This window comes from Ochotona curzoniae, unplaced genomic scaffold, assembly GCF_017591425.1.
Source record: "Ochotona curzoniae isolate NIBS_2020 unplaced genomic scaffold, NIBS_Ocur_1.0 scaffold_1037, whole genome shotgun sequence".
Lineage (NCBI taxonomy): Eukaryota > Metazoa > Chordata > Mammalia > Lagomorpha > Ochotonidae > Ochotona > Ochotona curzoniae.
Window position 1 is genome coordinate 5,673,370 of NW_024467083.1, and position 19,675 is coordinate 5,693,044.

Here is a 19,675-nt window from a genome sequence, read left to right on the forward strand (position 1 = left end):
GGTGCTGGAATGCGCATAATTACTCCTCTTTGAGTCTGCCGGGTGACCTAATAATTCATCGCTAGCCACGGCAGGAAGCAGCCGTGCTGAGATCTGAGCCTTGCACAGTCTGTAATGTCTGCGGCCCAGGAAGGCACGTTCCTCGCCATCCCATCAGCGCTCCACTGCGAGAGGAGTCCAGGAACTCTGCTCCATGCTCTGAGAGCCACTCCACACCTGTTCTTTCTGTTTCTAACCTGCAGGGAGCTCCCGGGTCTAACCGGGGCTGAAGAGGCTGACTACAAAGAGGATATTCCTTCAGGAGGAACAAAGACTGCATTCCGAGCTGGCTTCCCCCAGAGGGAAAGCAGCCTTTTGTGCAGCAGCACGCTGTTCACGGCCAAGCCAGGGAAAAGCACTTGCCTACTCCAGGCTCTGGCACAAAAGGAAAGAGGCCTCCTGGGTCCCCTTCACTGCATTGCTGGGTTTTCCTGCTCATCCTTCTTAAAGTCAATTCATTCTACAATGCAAAATGTACAAGGAGGACAAGGCACCCAACTTTCCCCCCTTTCAATCCTGACTTCTAAACAAATCCACTCTGTCACTCGCGGGAAGAGACTCCTTTCCACAGGAACGACACCACTCTGAAAGTGACGAGGCTTCAGTCTAAAACACCGAGAGATGGGGGACGAAAACAATCCAATATCAATACATAAATAATCCAGCAAAATGTGTAAATCTAGCACAGGGGACTGTGGGGGAGACAACTTCTGGAATTTCAAGTAGCTCTAGAATGAAAATGAAAAGAAAGAGTAAAAATACAAAAGTTTTGTATGTACCAAAGCGGAGGACATCACCAAAAAATTGCCACATCGTGGGACGTAAAGGGGGGGGGCTGCTCCCACTCCACAGGTGGGCAGTGACCAGCTGTCCTGGCCTGGATCTTAATTTCTGAGCCCCATAAAACACTACTTATGCAGCAAGTTTATGAGCAAGAGTGATGGTTTATTTAAGTGACAGCATAATTAAGAACACCTTATGACTTGCTAAAAACAAACTTCACTCCACCTATAACAATTCTAGAGAATGCCAAAAATGTTTAGTTGGAAGGAACATTTGCCCAACTCCAGGTTTTCTGGTTGTGGGGAAGATGGGACTTGTGGAGGATATGCTGGGAAAAAAAAAAAATCCAAGGCCAGGCGGCCTGTTAGAATCAGGCTACAGCCAGCTCTCCTCCCTGGACTTGGGGAGTACCTGCTGGAACTCACTGGCCAGCACATGGCTCACATTCAGAGCATCGGTCTCCCCAAGTTTTCTAGGCAACTGCCAGACACAGGCCCAAGGGACTGCACACAGAGGGAAAACATTTTAATGAGGAGTAAAAATTCGGCATAGCCCAGCACGGGGAGTCAGTAGACAGAGCAGCTCAGAAGATAAAAAACTCCACTACTGCACTGAGGGTGATTGCCTCTGAAAGCTATATCCTCCTTAGAAGAAAAAAAAAAAAAAAAAAAACATTGGCTTTATCTAGAGTAAGGTATGCTAGGTACGCAGAAGAAAATTCCAGAGCTGCACACCACTAACCCAAGTCACTCATGACATAGTAAACAGCAGAAAGAAAGCAGAGCCACCCCGAGGCCTCTGTTTTCCAACCTAGAAGGAATGTTTTCTTGCATTTGCAATGAGAATTAATGGTTTTATTTTTCTTTTTCAGATTTATTTATTTATTTATTTGAAAGGCCGAGTTATGGGGCCAGCATTATGGTACAGTGTGTTAAACTGCAACCTGTGATGCTAGCATCCCATGTGAGTACCAGGTCTAGTTCTGACTGTTCCACTTCTGGTCCAGCTTCCTACTATCATGCCTGGGAAATCAGTGGAAGATGGCTGGAGTGTTTCGGCCCTGCCGTCCAAGTGGGAGACCCGGTGGGAGTTCCAGGACTCTTGGCTTTGGCCTGGAGCAGCCATGGCCATTGTGGCCAGTACAGTAGGGAAGTAAACTAAAGGATGGTAGATCTCTTTCTCCTTCTAATTTTGCCTTTTGTTTAAGACTTACTTATTTGAAGGGCAGAGTTACATAGACAGAAATACAGACACACAGAGAAAGAAAGAGAGACTTCGTCTGCTAGTTCACTCCCTAAACGGCCACAACAGCCATGGCTGGGCCAGACCAAAGCCAGGGGCCAAGAACTCCAACCGAGTCTCCCACATGGGTGCAGGTGTCCAAGCATCAGGGGTGCTGCTGTTTTTCTCAGGTGCATTGGCAGAGAGCTGGATCATAAGTCTAGCAGCAGGGACTTGAACCAGTACTCATCTGGGACACACACAGTGTCTTAACTGGCTGCTCCACATGCTGACCCTCATTCAATTTTGATTTCAGTAAAAGATGTCATATCACACAATGGTTAAAATCAGGCTTTCCAAATCATCATGCTTTCCAGCTACTATGAGGAGAAAGCTGCACAAATAAAGAACAAGGAGAAGGAAAAGGAAAAATAAAACATCCTCAGGGCCAAAAGGAAGAATAAAGAAAAATTGGAAAATAAGATCCCCAAATCCCTGGGCACTGAGAGGTCTGCAATTCATTTTCATATTACATGCAAATGTCATACTAGCCTGGGTGCAGCTGAGAGGCCTAGCAGGACCTGAGCCACTGCACAATCTGTGCCCAATCCTATGCCCAACCCCATCCCCACGAAGGGGAGAACTCATGGCAATGCAGCCCAGCACAGGCCCCTTTAGCACCCTGGCTGCATGCAACAATGCATACCCTTGGCTGTCCCAAGGGTCCAGAATACAAACTAGGCAGAATCAAAAGCTTTTGGACCCTTGCTCTCCTCAGCAGCTCCCTCCTGCCATCACAGAGCAGTTCTGTCATTTTAGTAGCTGTGGGGTCAGCCATGGTGTCTTGTCCCCACCCATCTCTACACCCAGCAAATCAGAAGGCAGTCCCAGGACCGCCAACATGTGAAGGTGGTTAAGAAGATTCCGGAGAGGAGTTGCATGGTAAGGCATAAAGAGCCCTGGGACTGGTGCTACTGACAGCAAGGAGACCTGCCTCCTGGCCACACAGGCCGCCTCCACTGCCCAGCTAAGACTCCAGCATGGAACACATAGCCCTCTCCTGACCTGGGGTTACAAGAAATCCAGAAAAATCTGACATCTAGATTCTTTTTTATTTTCCTCCAGGAATATGACCTTGCTACAAGGTCCCTTCATGAGGCAATATCACATAAAATTTTGACTTTGCTGAATGCCCAAGAGCAAGTGTGCACCAACAGATGGTAGGAAAGTTGCCAATCAAAGTCACGGCGCCAGAGTGCATCCCACTTTATACACAACTCCAAGCTCCTCGGATTCATCTCCAGCCACCTTCCAGTCACCAGGCACCACCAGCTGCCACCGACATAAAGCCCTCCATGGCACTCACCACCAAAAGACACTAAGTCTTGAGAAATGCCACCACGTGCCTGAGCTGGGTCCCCTTGGGCCGTGTATCAAAGGCTTCCACAGAGATCTTTAGTGCCCACCATTGAGGTAAATTAAGACATCCCACATTAGCCCAACAAATTCCAAGTTTATCCTTCTACCCAGGGTGGGGTACGCTTGGCCAACAGGCCACAAAAGGCTGTGACATTGGTTGGCCCAGCTCTGTCCAGACAACCGCAAATTCAATCAGTTGATAACAGGCTGATTTTTGAGCTGACACTTCTGTGTGGTCCATGAATGTCATAGTAAATATCCGAATGGCCCTGTTTCCTTACCCCTGCCACCAAGGGCCATATGAGAAATTAAAAAATAATGTGATACATGGAGGAAGGACACAGACACATCCCTTTCAAGTCCAGAACTAATACAGGAAGAAGGATCTTTAGAACACTTTGGAGTCTCCAGACAGCTATCCCACCATGACACACTACTGGGAGACACAAGGGGGTCGGGGGGGACCCTGGCAGCCAAAGGCCACCACCAAGCCCAGGGCCTCTTGGCCCACATAGCTATACATGCTCTACACGACGCTTCTTTCTAGATCTAGGATTTTATAAACACATCTGGGCCGAGTGAGAGGAAAAGGAAGGCGAGGCAGATAAGGAAGAGGGGGCGATTGCAGACCTGTCAGAGGATGACCTGAGACCTCTACCAAGTTTGCCGGAGGTTGTTTCAGACATGCTAAACAGTTTTCTGCAAAAGCCTGGCTGAACACCAGTTAGCAACAGTATCTTTAAGACGAGAACTCTAGGACACGGGGTTCCAGCAACAGGTTAACCTGGTTTCCTACCTTCACATATTCCAGAGTTGAGTCCAAAAGTTGTGGATCCCTGAAAAGAGAAAACAGAAGTAATGAGAATAATCGCAAACATTGCATTCTCACTCTGAGGAAAATGTGTCCACCCTCAACCCACAGGGCATACGTGGATGGCTACTCCGGCTACCTCCCCTGAATAAGAGCAGCAGGGGGCATTTTCTGAGGGTACTGGCTGTCTTGACTCTATAGTTCAGGGCTGAGACTCTCAAGTCACGGTCAGGGTTGCCAGTTCACTGAGGACTGCATGACACACACACATAGAGGTGGGCACCCATCAGACACCCAAATGCTCCTCTGTGTGCAAACAAATGTTTTGCCCAAACAGGTGCCCTGCAGAACCATGAGACTTGTGAGCTGGTGCACGATACTGGAAGACAGTTATGAATCAGTCTTTCCAAGTCTTAACCCCAGGCACATTCTGCCTTGCTGCTGCGGGGTGGGATGGGGCGAGAAGCTCAGTGAGCCTCCCACATCCCTGGTGCCCAGGTTGCCAGCCTTTAAAGGCTCCTTTGGGGTCAGTGCTTTACCCCCTGTTGCCAGGCTGCAGATCCATGCAGCCACCTGCTAATGACTTAGGGCTGTTGGCAGCCTTCCCTTCAAGTTCTCACAATGCCAGTTTTCTGCTGCATTAACATTTTTTAATTACCTGAGCAGCAGACTGGCCCTCCAAGTACAGAAAGACATCAGAGCCATCAAAATGCTGCTTTTCATCTTCTTCATAATCCTAGTTTAGGTACTTTTTATGATATTCCATAGATACACCCATACATCAATGCAAGGGTACAGAGTCCTAGTATGCATTTGTCCCATCTAAGTGATGGTTCAAAAACTTTTATAACTCAGGATTCCTTCAAAATTCTGAATTATTCAGGATCCCAAGACCTACCTTTCTTTCTTTTTTTTTTTAAAGATTTATTTTTATTATTTTTTCATTGGAAAGGCAGATATACAGAGAGGAGAGACAGAGAGGAAGATCTTCCGTCCGATGATTCACTCCCCAAGTGAGCGCAACGGGCCGATACTATGCCGATCCGAAGCCAGGAGCCTCTTCCGGGTCTCCCACGCGGGTGCAGGTTCCCAAAGCTTTGGGCCGTCCTCTGCTGCTTCTCCAGGCCACAGGCAGGGAGCTGGAAGGGAAGCAGGGCTGCCGGGATTAGAACCGGCGCCCATATGGGATCCCGGGCGGCAAGGTGAGGACCTTTAACCACTTGCGCCACCGCGCCGGGCCCCCTACCTTTCTTTCTTTCCTTCCTTCCAAGTTTATTTATTTTGGAAGTCAGAGAGAGAGAGAGAGAGAGAATAAGAGAATAAGAGAATAAGAGAGAGACTCTCCATCAACTGGTTCTCTCCCCTACATAACTGCAACAGCCAGCACTGAGCCAGATTTCCGGGAACATCATCCGGGAAGGTTCCCCACGTGGTGCAGGGGTTGTGTACTTAGGCCATCTTCTGCTGCTTTCCCAGGCACATGAATGGGGAGCTGCATTCGAAGTGGAGCAACCAGGACATAAACAGTGCCATATGGATTTTTGGCACTCGACACAGCAGCTTTACCCACTACATCACAACACCAACTCTCCCCACAAATCTGGATATGAACTGGTGCCCATATAGGGTCCTGGCACATGCAAAGCGAGGACTTTTGCCATGAGATTACCATGCCAGCCCAAAGCCTTGGGACCCTGAACCTGTGTGGGAGATCCAGAAGGAGCTCCTGGCTCCTGGCTTCAGATCTGCTCAGCTTAGGCTATTGCAGCTAATTGCGGAGTGAGCCAGTGGATGAAGATCTTTCTCTCTGTCTCTCCTTGTCTCTGTAAAATCTGCTTTTCCAGTACAAAATAAGTAAATCTTTTTTAAAAAATTATATCTGTTGACTTTGATATTAGAATTAAAACTGAATTTTAAAATATATTTATTTAGGGCCCGGCGCGGTGGCGCAAGAGGTTAAGGTCCTCGCCTTGCATGCCCTGGATCCCATATGGGTGCCGGTTCTAATCCCAGAACCCCTGCTTCCCTTCCAGCTCCCTGCCTGTGGCCTGGGAAAGCAGTCGAGGACGGCCCAAAGCTTTGGGACCCTGCACCCGCGTGGGAGACCCGGAAGAGGCTCCTGGCTTTGGATCGGCATAGCATCGACCGTTGCGCTCACTTGGGGAGTGAATCATCGGACGGAAGATCTTCCTCTCTGTCTCTCCTCTCTGTATATCCGTCTTTCCAATGAGAAAGTAATAAAAATAAATCTTTAAAAAATATATATATATTTATTTAACATAGAAATAAACCCATCATGTTTACAAATACTTTCAGTTAAAAATTGATGTTTTTCATGATAAAAATTTAGTGAGCAGGCAACAGTTTGTAATTCTGCAAATATCTTGAGTGTCTGGCTTAGAAGGCAGCCGTATTCTTGTACCTACTTCTGCTTTCAAACCATTGTGTGATGTCTTGCTTGAAATACATGAAGCAAATTCATCCTCGCACAGATATGTAATTGGCAAAGTGAGCGAGTTTAAGTAGACTCTCAGAGGATTTGAGTTCTTCGCTACCACATGAAAAGACAACCATGGGAGGTTCTTACGGTTAGCAGTCATGGGGAAGCTAAAACCAAGTCTTCCTCTTTCGCTATCTATCTTACACTCTGAATGAACTCAATCCTTGTATGACTCTGTAAGCAGTATCCTGGCAACAGCTGAGTTACACACATCTTCCAAATTCTGGCCTATCTCAACAGAAAGAAAGCATACTTGTTACTCTCACCACCGATCTCACTGGTGATGGATTCAGGGTCTCTGAAATCTCAATTTTCAGTTGGAAGCTTGAATTTTTTCCTTTCTCTACAGGTAGCTAACATTGTCATTTTGGCAAAGCAACTGATCAAATACCAAGAACACAGAGACACGATTTGTGATCTCCTCTCTCGAGGTGATCTGTCACTACGTTAGCAATTCTGTTGAGGATTGTGTCTGGGATCTTTTCCCTTCCCCAAATTCTGCAGGTGCAATCCTTTTCCTTTTATCACCTGAAGGCTGAATCACTCCATTCTCCTTGAGCCCACTTCTCTCAGCCTCCACAATGGGCTGTCTAGACAGGCCGGGGGTGCTGTACCTGGGGACCCTGGCAGTATTCAGCAACATCCCTTCTCAGAGATGCCTGTTTCCTTACCATAAGTACAGAAACAATGCATATTCAAAAGCTAAAATTAAGTAAAACTTAAAATTCTATATTTTAAAAATTAGATTTTTTTTTTACACCAACACAGTGAAAAACGCAAATACCATTTGATGACATTTTGAAATCATGTTAGCTCTTAAAGACTCCCTGGAGAGCTCCCAGGGGTCCATGGCACATCCCCCGACAACTACACATTCTACATAAATAAACATATGTCAACTATAGGCCCAAATATTTTTACATATAGATGTGTAATCAACGGCTAAAACACAAAAAAATTAAGCCATGAAAACAAAAATAAATAAAGAGGACTACTTCAAATTAAAAAGCTGGGGCACGGCACGGTAGCCTAGTGGCTAAAGTCCTCGCCTTGAACACACCAGATTCCATATGGGTGCCAATTCCAATCCCAGTGGCTCCACTTTCCAACCAGCTCCCTGCTTGTGGCCTGGGAAAGCAGTCGAGGACAGCCCAAAGATTTGGGACCCTGTACCATGTGGGAGACCCGGAAGAGGCTCTGGGTTCCTGACTTCAGATTGGCTTGGCTCCAGCTGTTGCAGCCGCTTGGGGAGTAAATTATCCAACAGAAGATCTTCCTCTCTGTCTCTCCTCCTCTCTTTCTACATATATATATATCTATGTATCTGACTTTTCAATAAAAATAAATAAATCTTTAAAAAAAATTCAAAAGCTGCTGCAAAGCAAAGGAAGCAACCAACAGAATCAACTGGTAGCTTGTGATTCCTCTCCAGGAGGGGCGGGGCAGGAAGATAAAGATCACAGGATAGAAAGCAGCCATGTAAGATGAACAAGACTAAGATCTAATGCCCAACGTGAGGAACACAGGAAGCAAACTGCACGGCATGAGATTCATGAATATAGAGCAGGGGTGCAGCAGGTGAAAACCCTACCGGAGACACCCACATGCCCAACAGGAATGCCAGTCCCTGCTATTCTGCTTCCCGTCCATCTTCCTGCTAGTGCAGCCTGGCGGGCAGCAGATGACGGCTCCAGTGCTCGGGCTTCTGCGATTCGCCATGGAGACAGGCCGGAGTCCCTGACCCCTGGCTTCACCTGGCCAGCCTGGGTTCCTTGGGGTCTCTAAGGAGTGAACCAGTGAATGGAAGATTTCTCTTTCTCACTCTCTGTTGCTTTTTCAAATAGATAAAAATAAGTCATTTTTTAGATTTATTTTTAATTTTGATTGGAAAGTCAGATATACAAAGAGGAGGCGAGACAGAGAGGAAGATCTTCCATCCATTGGTTCACTATCCAAGTGGCCACAAAGGCCAGAGCTGTGCTGATCCAAAGCCAGAAGCCAAGAACTTCTTCTGGGTCTCCCACACGGGTGCAGGGTCCCAAGGCTTTGGGCCATCCTCTAATGCTTTCCCAGGCCACAAGCAGGGAGCTGGATGGGAAGGCAGGGCTGCCAGGATTAGAACCTGTGCCTATATGGGATCCCAGTGCGTTCAAGGTGAGGACTTTAGCTGCTAGGCCACCGCATTGGGCCCTAAAAAGAAGTATTTTAAAATATGTTTATTTTGGTATAACATTTTTTGAGTATACAGTTTTCTCAACATAAGCATTTTCTGTGAATTTTTGCAGCAATCCTGCAATTGCGATTCACACTAACTGAACAGGTCATAGATGTTTCTGCTACAATGAAAAAAGAGCAACTGTAAATTAATGAAACGGCTGACACAGTGGCTCAACATGTTAATCCTCTACCTGCAGTGCCAGCATCCCAAATTAATGTTGATACTAGCCTAAGCTGCTCCACTTTGATCCAGCTCTCTGCTCATGGACTGGGAAAGCAGAGTCCTTGGGCCCCTGTATCCACATGGGAGATCTCAAAGACTCTCGTAGCTCCCAGGTTCAGATCGACTCAGTCTTGACTACTGCATCCATTTTCGGAATGAACCAGTGGGTGGAAGATCTCTTTCTCTCTTTGCTTCTCTTTGTAAATCTGCTTCTTCAAATAAAAATCTTTTTTAACAAAATAAATTAATGGAGATACTATTTTACTTACTCTAGGAACTTTTTTTTATTATCCAAGAAGATTACCAATAGTTTGCAGAAAATGAAGTTATAAGGTTGTTCACTGTGTTGTCAAAAAAATTTTAAAACCCATACATAGTTTTTTTGACAATATGAATTTTCCATAAACTTTCTGAAGACCTTTTGTGTGAGATATTCAAAAACTATTTACACCAAAATTGTCTTTTTTTCCATTTCCAAGTAAATTTCTTCTCTCTCTTTTTTTTTTTTCTTTAAGTGGTTTATTTCAAAGGCAAGGTTACAGAGAGAAAGCAAAAGACAGAGAAAGACATCTTCTTGCCACTCCCCAAATGGCTGTAGTAGCCAGCAACACCATCCAGGACTCCCACATGGTGCAGGGGTCCCAGCACCAGGAACATTTTCCACTGCCTCGTCAGGTGCATCAACAGGGAGCTGGATCAGAACTAGAACACTGGGGATCAGAACCACACTGACAGGGGCTGTTAATACATCAGGAGGCAGCTTAACCTGACATGCCACAATGCCAGTCCATCCCACAAACGTTTTAAGTACCCTTATTTGTATCCCACCAGACCACAATGTGTATTCCTTAGATACACGTGATAACATGTATTTTAAAAACAAGTAGCAGAGTAATTAAGAGATTGCTCAAGGGGGGGACCCCAGAGTGGAGCAGGCAGACAGGAGGAGGCTTGTATCCCAACCCTGAAGACTCCCAGATCCTCAACAAGGACTATCAGTACAAGCACCAAGGACTACATCCCAACAGCCAAGGAGACCACGGGGAAATGGAGTGCTTTCAGAGGCCAGGAACCCTGAGGTAACCCACCCCCATTTGGATCTACCACATGGGATGGAAGAAGCCCAAATCCTGCCTTGCAAGATCCAAGGTCATCGGAACAACAACCAGGAGCACTGAGCGGTCCGCAGAAACAGAAGAACAGAAGAACAGTAAACGTCCTTCAGAACTAGGGAGAGGAGCTTTCTCTGGTCCTTTCCTGGTTCCGACTTTGGGTCCCCACCCTCACTGCCAATGACCATCAGGATCGCTCCGGAAACCCCTCAAAACAAACAAACAAATAAACAAACACACAAAAACACTAGAATAGACAGAGAACAATAAGGAAAGCTTAGAAACAGGAAATGGTCAGCGGGGATGCACTTATAACTCACTGGGTGGGGCACCTCACCAGGGTATTAAAGATTTCTCTGCACGCCCCTCCTAAAACTGTCCACCTAAATTGTTGACATATGTCTTGTTAGAGTTATAGAGTTAGACTACCTGATAATCAGCCAGGTTCTGCAACTCATGCTTCAACACTATAAACTGCTAAATACTAAAATTAAAATAGACACAAGACAGCTGAATAGTAATCTATAGCCATTTTAAGGAGTATAGAACCTAGTTGTATATAAATTAATAATTGAAATGTCAATGTAGAAGTCTTAGGATGCAGTTCAGAACTTGCATTCTTTTTTTTTTCCTCTCTTTTAACATGTTGGTTACTCAATACCATGTCAACTAATTCCATTACATTATAAATTGTTACTGATGCAATGTCAGGGCTTTTAATTGATTGGGATGATACTCTGTCGGCTGTATCTTCAGACCAGAGATGGTCTCCCCAAGAAACCATTGAACTTATCTGGACAATAAGATGCTGGACTCTATGCTTGGTATATGCTTGCAATGAAAGAATCTCAACTGAATTTGAACTGTGGTAATGCAACAAGGTGGAGGAATCCACCATGGGGGGAGGGTTAGGGGATCGGTGGGGAGAATCCCAGTGCCTATAAAACTGTGTCACATAATGCAATGTAACCAATTAAAAAAAAAAAGAAATTGAGAGAATTGGGGAAAAAAAAAGACTGCTCAGGAGAACCCCATTGCCACGGTGTCAACCACTTTCCTTTGTTCCTCACTGAGTCCTAGCCCCCAAAGAAGGATATGGTAACTGACACACAGATGCTTGCACTTTGTCCTTCAAACTCCTTCCTGCAGTTGAATGATCTAACACACATGCAGCATTTATCATTTCCTCACCAACTTGAACTTGTTCTCTCTCTACTTTCATCTGTCTCAACAGTTCTTTTGACACCAATGACCCATATCGCACCACACTTTCTGCACCCAGTGGAGTCTATTCAAATCAAAAGCAAACCCCAAACTCTGCCAATAGCGCGGAAGGAAGTATTGTAATAGCACAAATTGGAACAACTGCTGGTTCCTCACACGGAGCCAGGTACTGCTTTGTTCTGCTGACTTACAACATTCCTAAGTGGGAAGCTCCCAAGTGAAAGGGTTTTGCCATTTCTCATTCTGAATGAATAAACTGACATTTTAATTAAGCATGAAAGGAACCTCAAACAAAAGCCTTTAATGTCTAATCTTCACTTAATTAATATATGGCAGAACAATGCATGATCTCCTGAAGCCAAGATTTCATCAGTTTTTTTAATAGAACTAGTGGTTTTCAAAAAAAAACTCAAAATGTGCATCATAAAAAAACTATGCGTGTATCTCACATTTTTTACATGGAAACAAACATTTTTAAAGTTTATTTTCTCATTTGTTATCTATTTGGAAAGCAAAGCAACAGAAAGAAAAAGCTCTTCCATCCTCTGGTTCATTCTCCCAATGCCTGCTCTAGCCAAAGCTGTGCCAGGTCAGAGTCAGGAGCCAGAACTCCACCTGGATCTCCTATGGGGCTGGCAGGGATGTAAACACTTGAACACTAGCAGGAAGCTGGATAGGAAATGTAGAGTAGTATCATCTCAAACTGTATGCTCTGACCCGAAGCGGTCGCTTAGCTCACTGTGCCACAATGCCCATCACTATGTACAGATCTCTTTTTAAAAACTTTTATCAAAATAAACAGGGGCCAGTGCAGTGACTCAACAAGCCAATTCTACATCTGTAATGCTGGTATTCCATATGGGTGCTGGTTTAAGTCTTGTCTGCTATACTTTAATCCAGTTCGCTTTTTGCGATCTGGGAAAGCATTGGAGGATAGCTCAAATCTGTGGACCTTTGTACCCCTGTGGGAGACCCAAAGGAAGCTCCTAACTCCTGGCTACATATGGGCTCAGTTCCAGCCATTGAAAGATGAAAAAAGAAAAAAATAGAAATGAAGAAAATAAAAAGAATAAAATGAACAATTTCTCATTAATTGGCTAGAGAGGCTTCTCTCCAGTCATCTCCTACAACCTCCAGGGAAGGCTTGCTCAGGTTCATGCACCAACAGGACTTTGAGGGTTGTGACAGCAGAACTGAGGACAAGCCACTCAGAAGCCCATCGTCACTTCAGGAGCCTCCATCTTCTCTTCTCCTTGAGAAAGTCAGCCAGCACTCCAGCTGACTCAATTCAAGCTTTGCAACTCTAGTCCCACCTCCTCCATAGCTGTGCTCTCCCCAAACACACTGAGCTAATCCCAGCCCCAGCGCCCCAGCCCCAGCGCCCCAGCCCCAGGCTGCTCTGGCCTGCACCATACCTGGATGCCTAATATGGCTGTCTGCTTCCCTGCTTGGGAAGGCAGGGACTTGCTCTTAAACATCAACTCTGGTCCCCCAAAACCAAACAGGAAAAAGAAATACAACAAAGAAACACAATCAAAGTGATGTTCAAAGGCAGAGTTGTGCAGGGTGGGGGCCACTCTTCCTGGTGGGAACATCTGTCCTTGAGAACAAGCCATGCACAGCGCTTGGCGGGCCCGGCCTTGGTTGTGTCAGCTCCATCCCAGGAGAGTCTGAGATTGCACCTGCGAGAAGGGGCTCTGGGAAAGCAGGTGCTCATGTGCACCTTCTGAGAATGGGAGAGAGGAGCGGAGCAGCTTCCCAAAGAAAGGGAAAGACTGAGGAAAGTCCTAATTCAGTTGTACCTGGATTTCAGCTAGGAAGTGGGGAAATCATGTTTTTTAGCATTCAGTCAGGTAGATTAGTTCAACCAGCATCCTTGTCTACCTCTCACCCAAAACAAACAAAAAACCAGACCCACCTCTGCCCACTAGCAAGGCTCTTACTGGTAGACAGAAGCTCTCCGCCCAGCCCCATGCTATTCATACTCTTACGATGTCTCCATCTTTTCCTGCTCTCCAAATAAATAAAAATAGATAATAAATAATATACAAATAATTAATAATAATAATAATAATTTTTTTAAAGATTTATTTTTATTATTTTTACATTGGAAAGGCAGATATACAGAGAGGAGAGACAGAGAGGAAGATCTTCCGTCCGATGATTCACTCCCCAAGTGAGCGCAACGGGCCGATACTATGCCGATCCGAAGCCAGGAGCCTCTTCCGGGTCTCCCACGCGGGTGCAGGGTCCCAAAGCTTTGGGCCGTCCTCGACTGCTTTCCCAGGCCACAGGCAGGGAGCTGGAAGGGAAGCGGGGCTGCCGGGATTAGAACCGGCGCCCATATGGGATCCCGGGCGTGCAAGGCGAGGACCTTAACCACTGCGCCACCGCGCCGGGCCCAATAATAATAATTTTTTAAAAGGAATTGCATTGCATCCCAGTTTAGCATCCCATGCATGCAAGAATAAGCTGTGCAAGTAAGACTGCAAAAGGTAAAGCAGGCAAACTGCCTGAGACTGGGGAGACGGCTGGGACTTCCTGGTACTACCCCAGGGCTACATCTGTCTCCCTCATCACAAAGGTCTGAAGAGCAAAGGTAAAACTGAGGTCTCTAAATGAACCCCACAAGGCCTGCAAAGGGAGCCACACCCATTCTGATGTCAGAGCCCTAGGCAAGGCCCCAGCACAGCTTCCTGGTCTGGCTCTTTGTAGAGAGACAAGGCAGGGAGCAGAGGCAGAGGCTCAGAAAAACCAAGCTAGTATGTTACAAACCAATGCTCTGAACCAAATGAAAATTAGGTAAGCAGAAATTCTGTCTCCTTTCTCAGCCAGCTAATCAGAGGGGACATTCTCCCTCCCTGATGAGCTGGAAAACAAAGCAGTTGGCCTGAGAGCCCAGTCCCTCAGCTGAAAGAAAATAGCCAATTATTCATACAAGCCCCTGCAGTAAACAGACCTTGAAATACTAAGTTTTTTCTCCAAGAGAGCTCACTAGAACATAAACAGAGGACTTTGGCAATATAACTGAAAAGGATTTTTTTTTTCTTTTTTCCCCTTCTCTAAATGTTTTTGGCTTATATTTCCATGATGAGCTCCCATCCTTGCCAGTGCAAGGCATGTGGGTCTCTTTACAACTTGGGGGGCTGGCAGGCTTTAGGCCCCACCTGCCAGACAGGCTGCCCCTAAGAACACACAAAAGGAAGACACCAGGGTGCCACTGGACTCTTGTTACTTTGTTTTAGAGTTTATTAAGGTTTAAATAACATCCCTATGTCTGCTCCGATGAAGTCATTGTTTCCAGTGTCCTACTTCTGAAAGCTCAAACTTGAGGCACCTTTAGTAGAGAGCCATGGAAGTGATATATTTATTATTTTCATTTGTTTTTCATCAGAAGTCAAATTGATAATTCCCTTCCTCTCAAAATGACGATCTGCAAGTGTTTGCTATTCTGAGTTAAGAGGTTCTCCATTTAAGTAAAATGTCACCAATGCAACCAGGTCTTTCTGAGTGGCTGGACTCCAGATGGGGCAGGAAACCCCCTATGTCTGTTTTATATTACACAATATTTTCGATGCATGACTGTTTATTTCTTCAAATATTAAACGATGAATAATGGCTAATAATGCTGCCAAATATATGCCCTTTGGGTGTAATATAAATGTAATAAAATGGTTTCTAAGATTATCATTCTATGCAATAGGAGAACGGAAGGTACTAGAGCCAATCACTCCAGAGTGAGGAGGGGAAGGCTTCCCTGTAACTGCAGGCACTTTGGTCACCGAGTTGGACACCTCCTCTTGTCCATGGCATGGGACCCAGTTCCAGCCTGCATACAGCATGCTTATTCATCCACGTGCTCTCCCTACACCAACAAGGCTAACTCTGTGACAGCCATGACATCTCTGCCTCACGGCCATAATCCCCCAGATGCATCCCATCTGACCCATGTCCTCAGGCCTCTCCAATATGCCCTGCACAGGCCTGGATGATGGACACACAGGGGACACAAGAGAGGTGGCTGATGAGTGCAGACCACAGATGAGCAGACCCCACTAGGCTCCAGCTGCTGAGTGGGTGTCAGTGGGAGGGACACCCCAAGCAGGCACTCTAGAAGCAATAGCTCGGTTGCAGTTAGACATGAGTGAAGGCTCCTCCCACGGAAGAAGCCTTAGAACAGGCAGTGACCAGAAATGCTCCAGGCAGATACCTAGAGTGTGGCCACACCCAGCGGGTAAGGTGATCAGGAGTTAATGCTCCTTACTCCTCGGTGCCAGCCTCTTCCCAGGTGCCCTCTGCTCTCCACACAGTGGCCCAATGGTCCCAGCTCAGACTACCTTACTGTCTGCTTACCATGCTCAGGCCTGTTCCCACCTCATCAGAACAGAGCCCTCCAATTCCCTCCAGGGTCTCTGAGCTCAACTGATGAGGCCCAGGCCAGCTTCCCAAGCTCACAGTGGTCAGTGGACTTACCCCTCCCTCCCATCATATTCCCATGCAGCGGCTCTTCAAAACTCTCCTAGGTATCATGTTGGTGCCAAGTCAGCTGACATTAGGATCTGGCAATGGGAGCTGGCGCCATGGCTCAATTGGCTAATCCGCTACCTTGTGGTACAAGCATCCATATGGGATGCTGGTTCATGTCCAGGTTACTCCACTTCCCATCCAGCTCTCTGCTTATGGCCTGGGGAAGCAGTAGATGACAGTGTAAATCCTTATGACCCTGCATCCATGTGGGAGACCTAGACGAGGCTCCTGGCTCCTGGTTTTGGATCAGCTCAGTCCCAGCTGTTGTGGCCAACTGTGGAGTAAACCAGCAGATGGAAGACCTTTTCTGTCTCTCCTTCTTTCTGTAAACCTGCCTTTCAAATAAAAATAACTAAATCTGCTTTTATTTTTTTAATCTTTTTAAAAAGATTTATTTATTTTTTATTGCAAAGTCAGATATATATATAGAGAGAGGAGGAAAGACAGAGAGGAAGATCTTCCATCTGATGATTCACTCCCCAGGTGGCCATGATAACTGGAACTGCACTAATCCGAAGCCAGGAATCAGCAGCTTCTTCTGGGTCTCCCATACGGGTGCAGGATCCCAAGGCTTTGGACTGTTCTCAACTGCTTTCCCAGGCCACAAGCAGGGAGCTGGATGAGAACCAGGGCCACCATAATTAGAATCGGCGCCCATATGGGATCCTGGCGCATGCGAGGCAAGGACTTACTAAATCTGTTTTTTTTTTAAAAAATATGTATCTGGCAATGACCCAGTGGGCCTGACTTGAGGTATGAAGCAGGGGGCCTTGGAGTGAGGAATCTGTTGCCCACTCAATGTTTGGAGAGGACCCCTGCTCCAGAACCTGCAGGGGTCTTGAGGAGACGGGAGCTCCCCCAGGAGATATCACAGGGGCGTCATCTGTACAAGCACAGGAACCTAGCTCAGCAACAACCTGCACGCATGACTGCAGAATCCTCCTCGTGGCCTCAGAGGAGTGCACAGCTGTGCGACCTGCAGTGTCACATTCTGAACCGAGACCCCAGGTGACCTAGCCCAGCTTTCTGACCAACAGAAACTGGGAAGAAACAAACAGGGGGCGGGGAATCCCACAGTCTTGCCACACAGCAAAGGAAAATAAATACACAGGCTGTCTAACCCATCGCGATTCCATCCCAGGCACGCTGACCCTGCTTTCTGCCAAGCCTGCCCCAGCCTCAGTGCCTTGGCATTGGCTGGTTTTTCTGTTTTTGTTTTTTTTTCACCCTGAATAGTCTTTCCCAGAAACCTCACAGACTCTCTCACTCACCTTATTATTCGGGTCTCAGCTTAAATACCACCTCCCAAGAAATGCCTTGCTCCAGCAGGCTGCCTGCACCTGCAGCTCTTCCCATGTCCGCTTTACGCTCTCCTTACTACCAGGTGTCATGGTAAACCCTTGTTGGCTCAGGGGTCTGGTTAGGCCCCAGACACAGAGTCCTCCGGTCGTGAGTGGGCCTTTGTCAGTGTCATTCCCCTTGGCCTCCCCAGTGCTGCCTAAGGAGCAGTGGCCCAGAAATGACAGGCTGCACTAATGGCCAACAGAACTGCTCAATGCGGCACAGCATGGGGGAGGCAGCAGTCTGCTGAGGAGGGGTGGCGAGCTGAGGCTGAAGAGGAGGCAGGGCCAGGGTCAGGTTATACAGGGCTTGGCTGCCTAGAGACCCGTGTGGGTTTCATCACGAAAATAATGGGGTTTGTTGACAGATCTTCAACTGGAAAACAAAGATCTTAAAAAAAAATAAGGAAAGTAATTGGCTTTTTAAAATAAGAGTTATTTTATTTACTTGAAAGGCAAAATTACACAGAGAGGAAGAGACAGAGACCTTCCATCTGCTGGTTCATTCCTCAAATGGCCTCAATGACCAGGGCTGGGCCAGGTTGAAGCCAGCAACTTCATCTGGGTCTCCCACATGGCTGCAGGGACTCAAGCACATGGGCTGCTTTCTGCTGCTTTCCCAGGCACTTTAGCAGGGAGCTGGACTGGAAGAAGAACAGCCAGGACTTAAAACCAGGGCCCATACAGAAAGCCAGCACTGCTTGTGGCAGCTTCACCTGCTATGCCATAGTATTGGCCTGAGATTTTTGTTTGTTTTCAAGGAAAGTTCCCTGCAGCAATGTGGAAGACAGATTAAACAGGCAGGAAGGCAGAGCCAGGGGGACCAGAGATATGGGTATTGGTTGGATGTGAGAAGACAAGCCATGGACTCGAGTGTTCAGGGAGGAGAACATTTGCTGTAGGCAGGTTTCATAGTGGCTGGCTCTGGTGAGGGAACGCCAAGCAAGAGGTGGGGACCCCAGAACTCTCGTTCAGGGGACCATGCCCTGGCACACTTGTTAATAGGGGAGTTGAGGTGACCACCTGCTCCCTACAGCCCTGTCTGCCAAAAAAAAAACAACCCTCCCACCCCCCATGGAGTAGAAAACAGCAGCTTTGGCAAAACCTTCAGTCAGAACTGGTGTGATTCCAAAAGCAACATGGCTGCCAACTGTGGCCCCATGGTAACCTATAGCTAATTCTAAAAAACAGTACCATGGCTGCCACTGCCACTCCCACTATGCACCTGATCCAATGACACCTCTGAAATTTCCAAGAGACAGAAAGGAAATGGGCAGTCTGCAAACCCTGCCCCAAACTCCAGTTCTTATGAAAATTCAATGGAGCTCCACCCCCAAACCACAATCGGATTTGGCCCCCCAGACCTCCTTGAGTGCAACTCACTTTTCAGCCTGTCTGCACTCCCTTGAGCATGTACTTCCGCTTTGCATGCAAATAAAGCCTGTTTCTCTGCTCTTCTGTGCCCGTCTGGTGTCCTTAAATCCTTCCTATATCAGAGAGAAGAACCACTCCACAATGGTGAACCCAGTTACCTGCAGGAGGGTCTTTTTGGACCTTCCAATGATGAACACACACGATTTTGCTGTAAAGTACAATGACACATAACTAGCATTTAGGGAATCCCTTCACACCAATAAAAAGAGTTAATTCGTGAAGTCCAAGCCAAGAACAATAAAGCAAGGGAGCTGTGTAAGAGCTGAGCTGCACTGGCCAAGTGCACAAGATTTACACAACTCTTGGTCCTCCAGCCCCTGCTGGCTGGAGAGCTGCCACTGTTTGTTTGCCTTTCTCACCACACTGCAAGCTCTTTCTGTCTTGCTCACCAGTCTATATTAGTCCCCGGGGAGAGTACTTCTCCCATGGTAGCCTATTAATAAACAGACAAAGGCAAGACCAGAGACGTTGAGCACAAAAGCCAGAAATACACAACCTTGTATTACACCTGAATGACCTAATGAAAACCTCAGTTAAAAATTCCTCCTAAGAAACTCCTGTTCACTGAAAATAGTTGGGGCAGATTTTCTGAAAACTAAACATTAAGTTACAAATGCATTTCCAATACATGATGGAAGTCATAAGGGAACTTCTTAAAAAACTTGCACACATGTAAAAGCAATAAAGAAACAGAAAACACACTAACTACACATAAGACAGAATCAACGACAAAAAAAGATAAGGAGTGAAGGAAGCAGGAAGCACAGTGGCTCCACAGAAGCAAGCAGTTCCCCGCAGCCCTGCCTGCTCCCTGACCCATACAAA

At 46.6% G+C, this 19,675-nt stretch overlaps 1 protein-coding gene across 1 annotated transcript in view; it reads right to left on the minus strand.

Annotated features, from left to right (window-relative positions):
* BCAR3 (BCAR3 adaptor protein, NSP family member) overlaps positions 1–19,675 on the minus strand; it is a 110,290-nt gene that overhangs the window by 66,201 nt on the left and 24,414 nt on the right. The window contains exon 3 of the mRNA XM_040998839.1: positions 4,259–4,298. Within this exon, the coding sequence (XP_040854773.1) occupies positions 4,259–4,298 (40 nt within the window). The remainder of the gene's footprint in view (positions 1–4,258; positions 4,299–19,675) is intronic.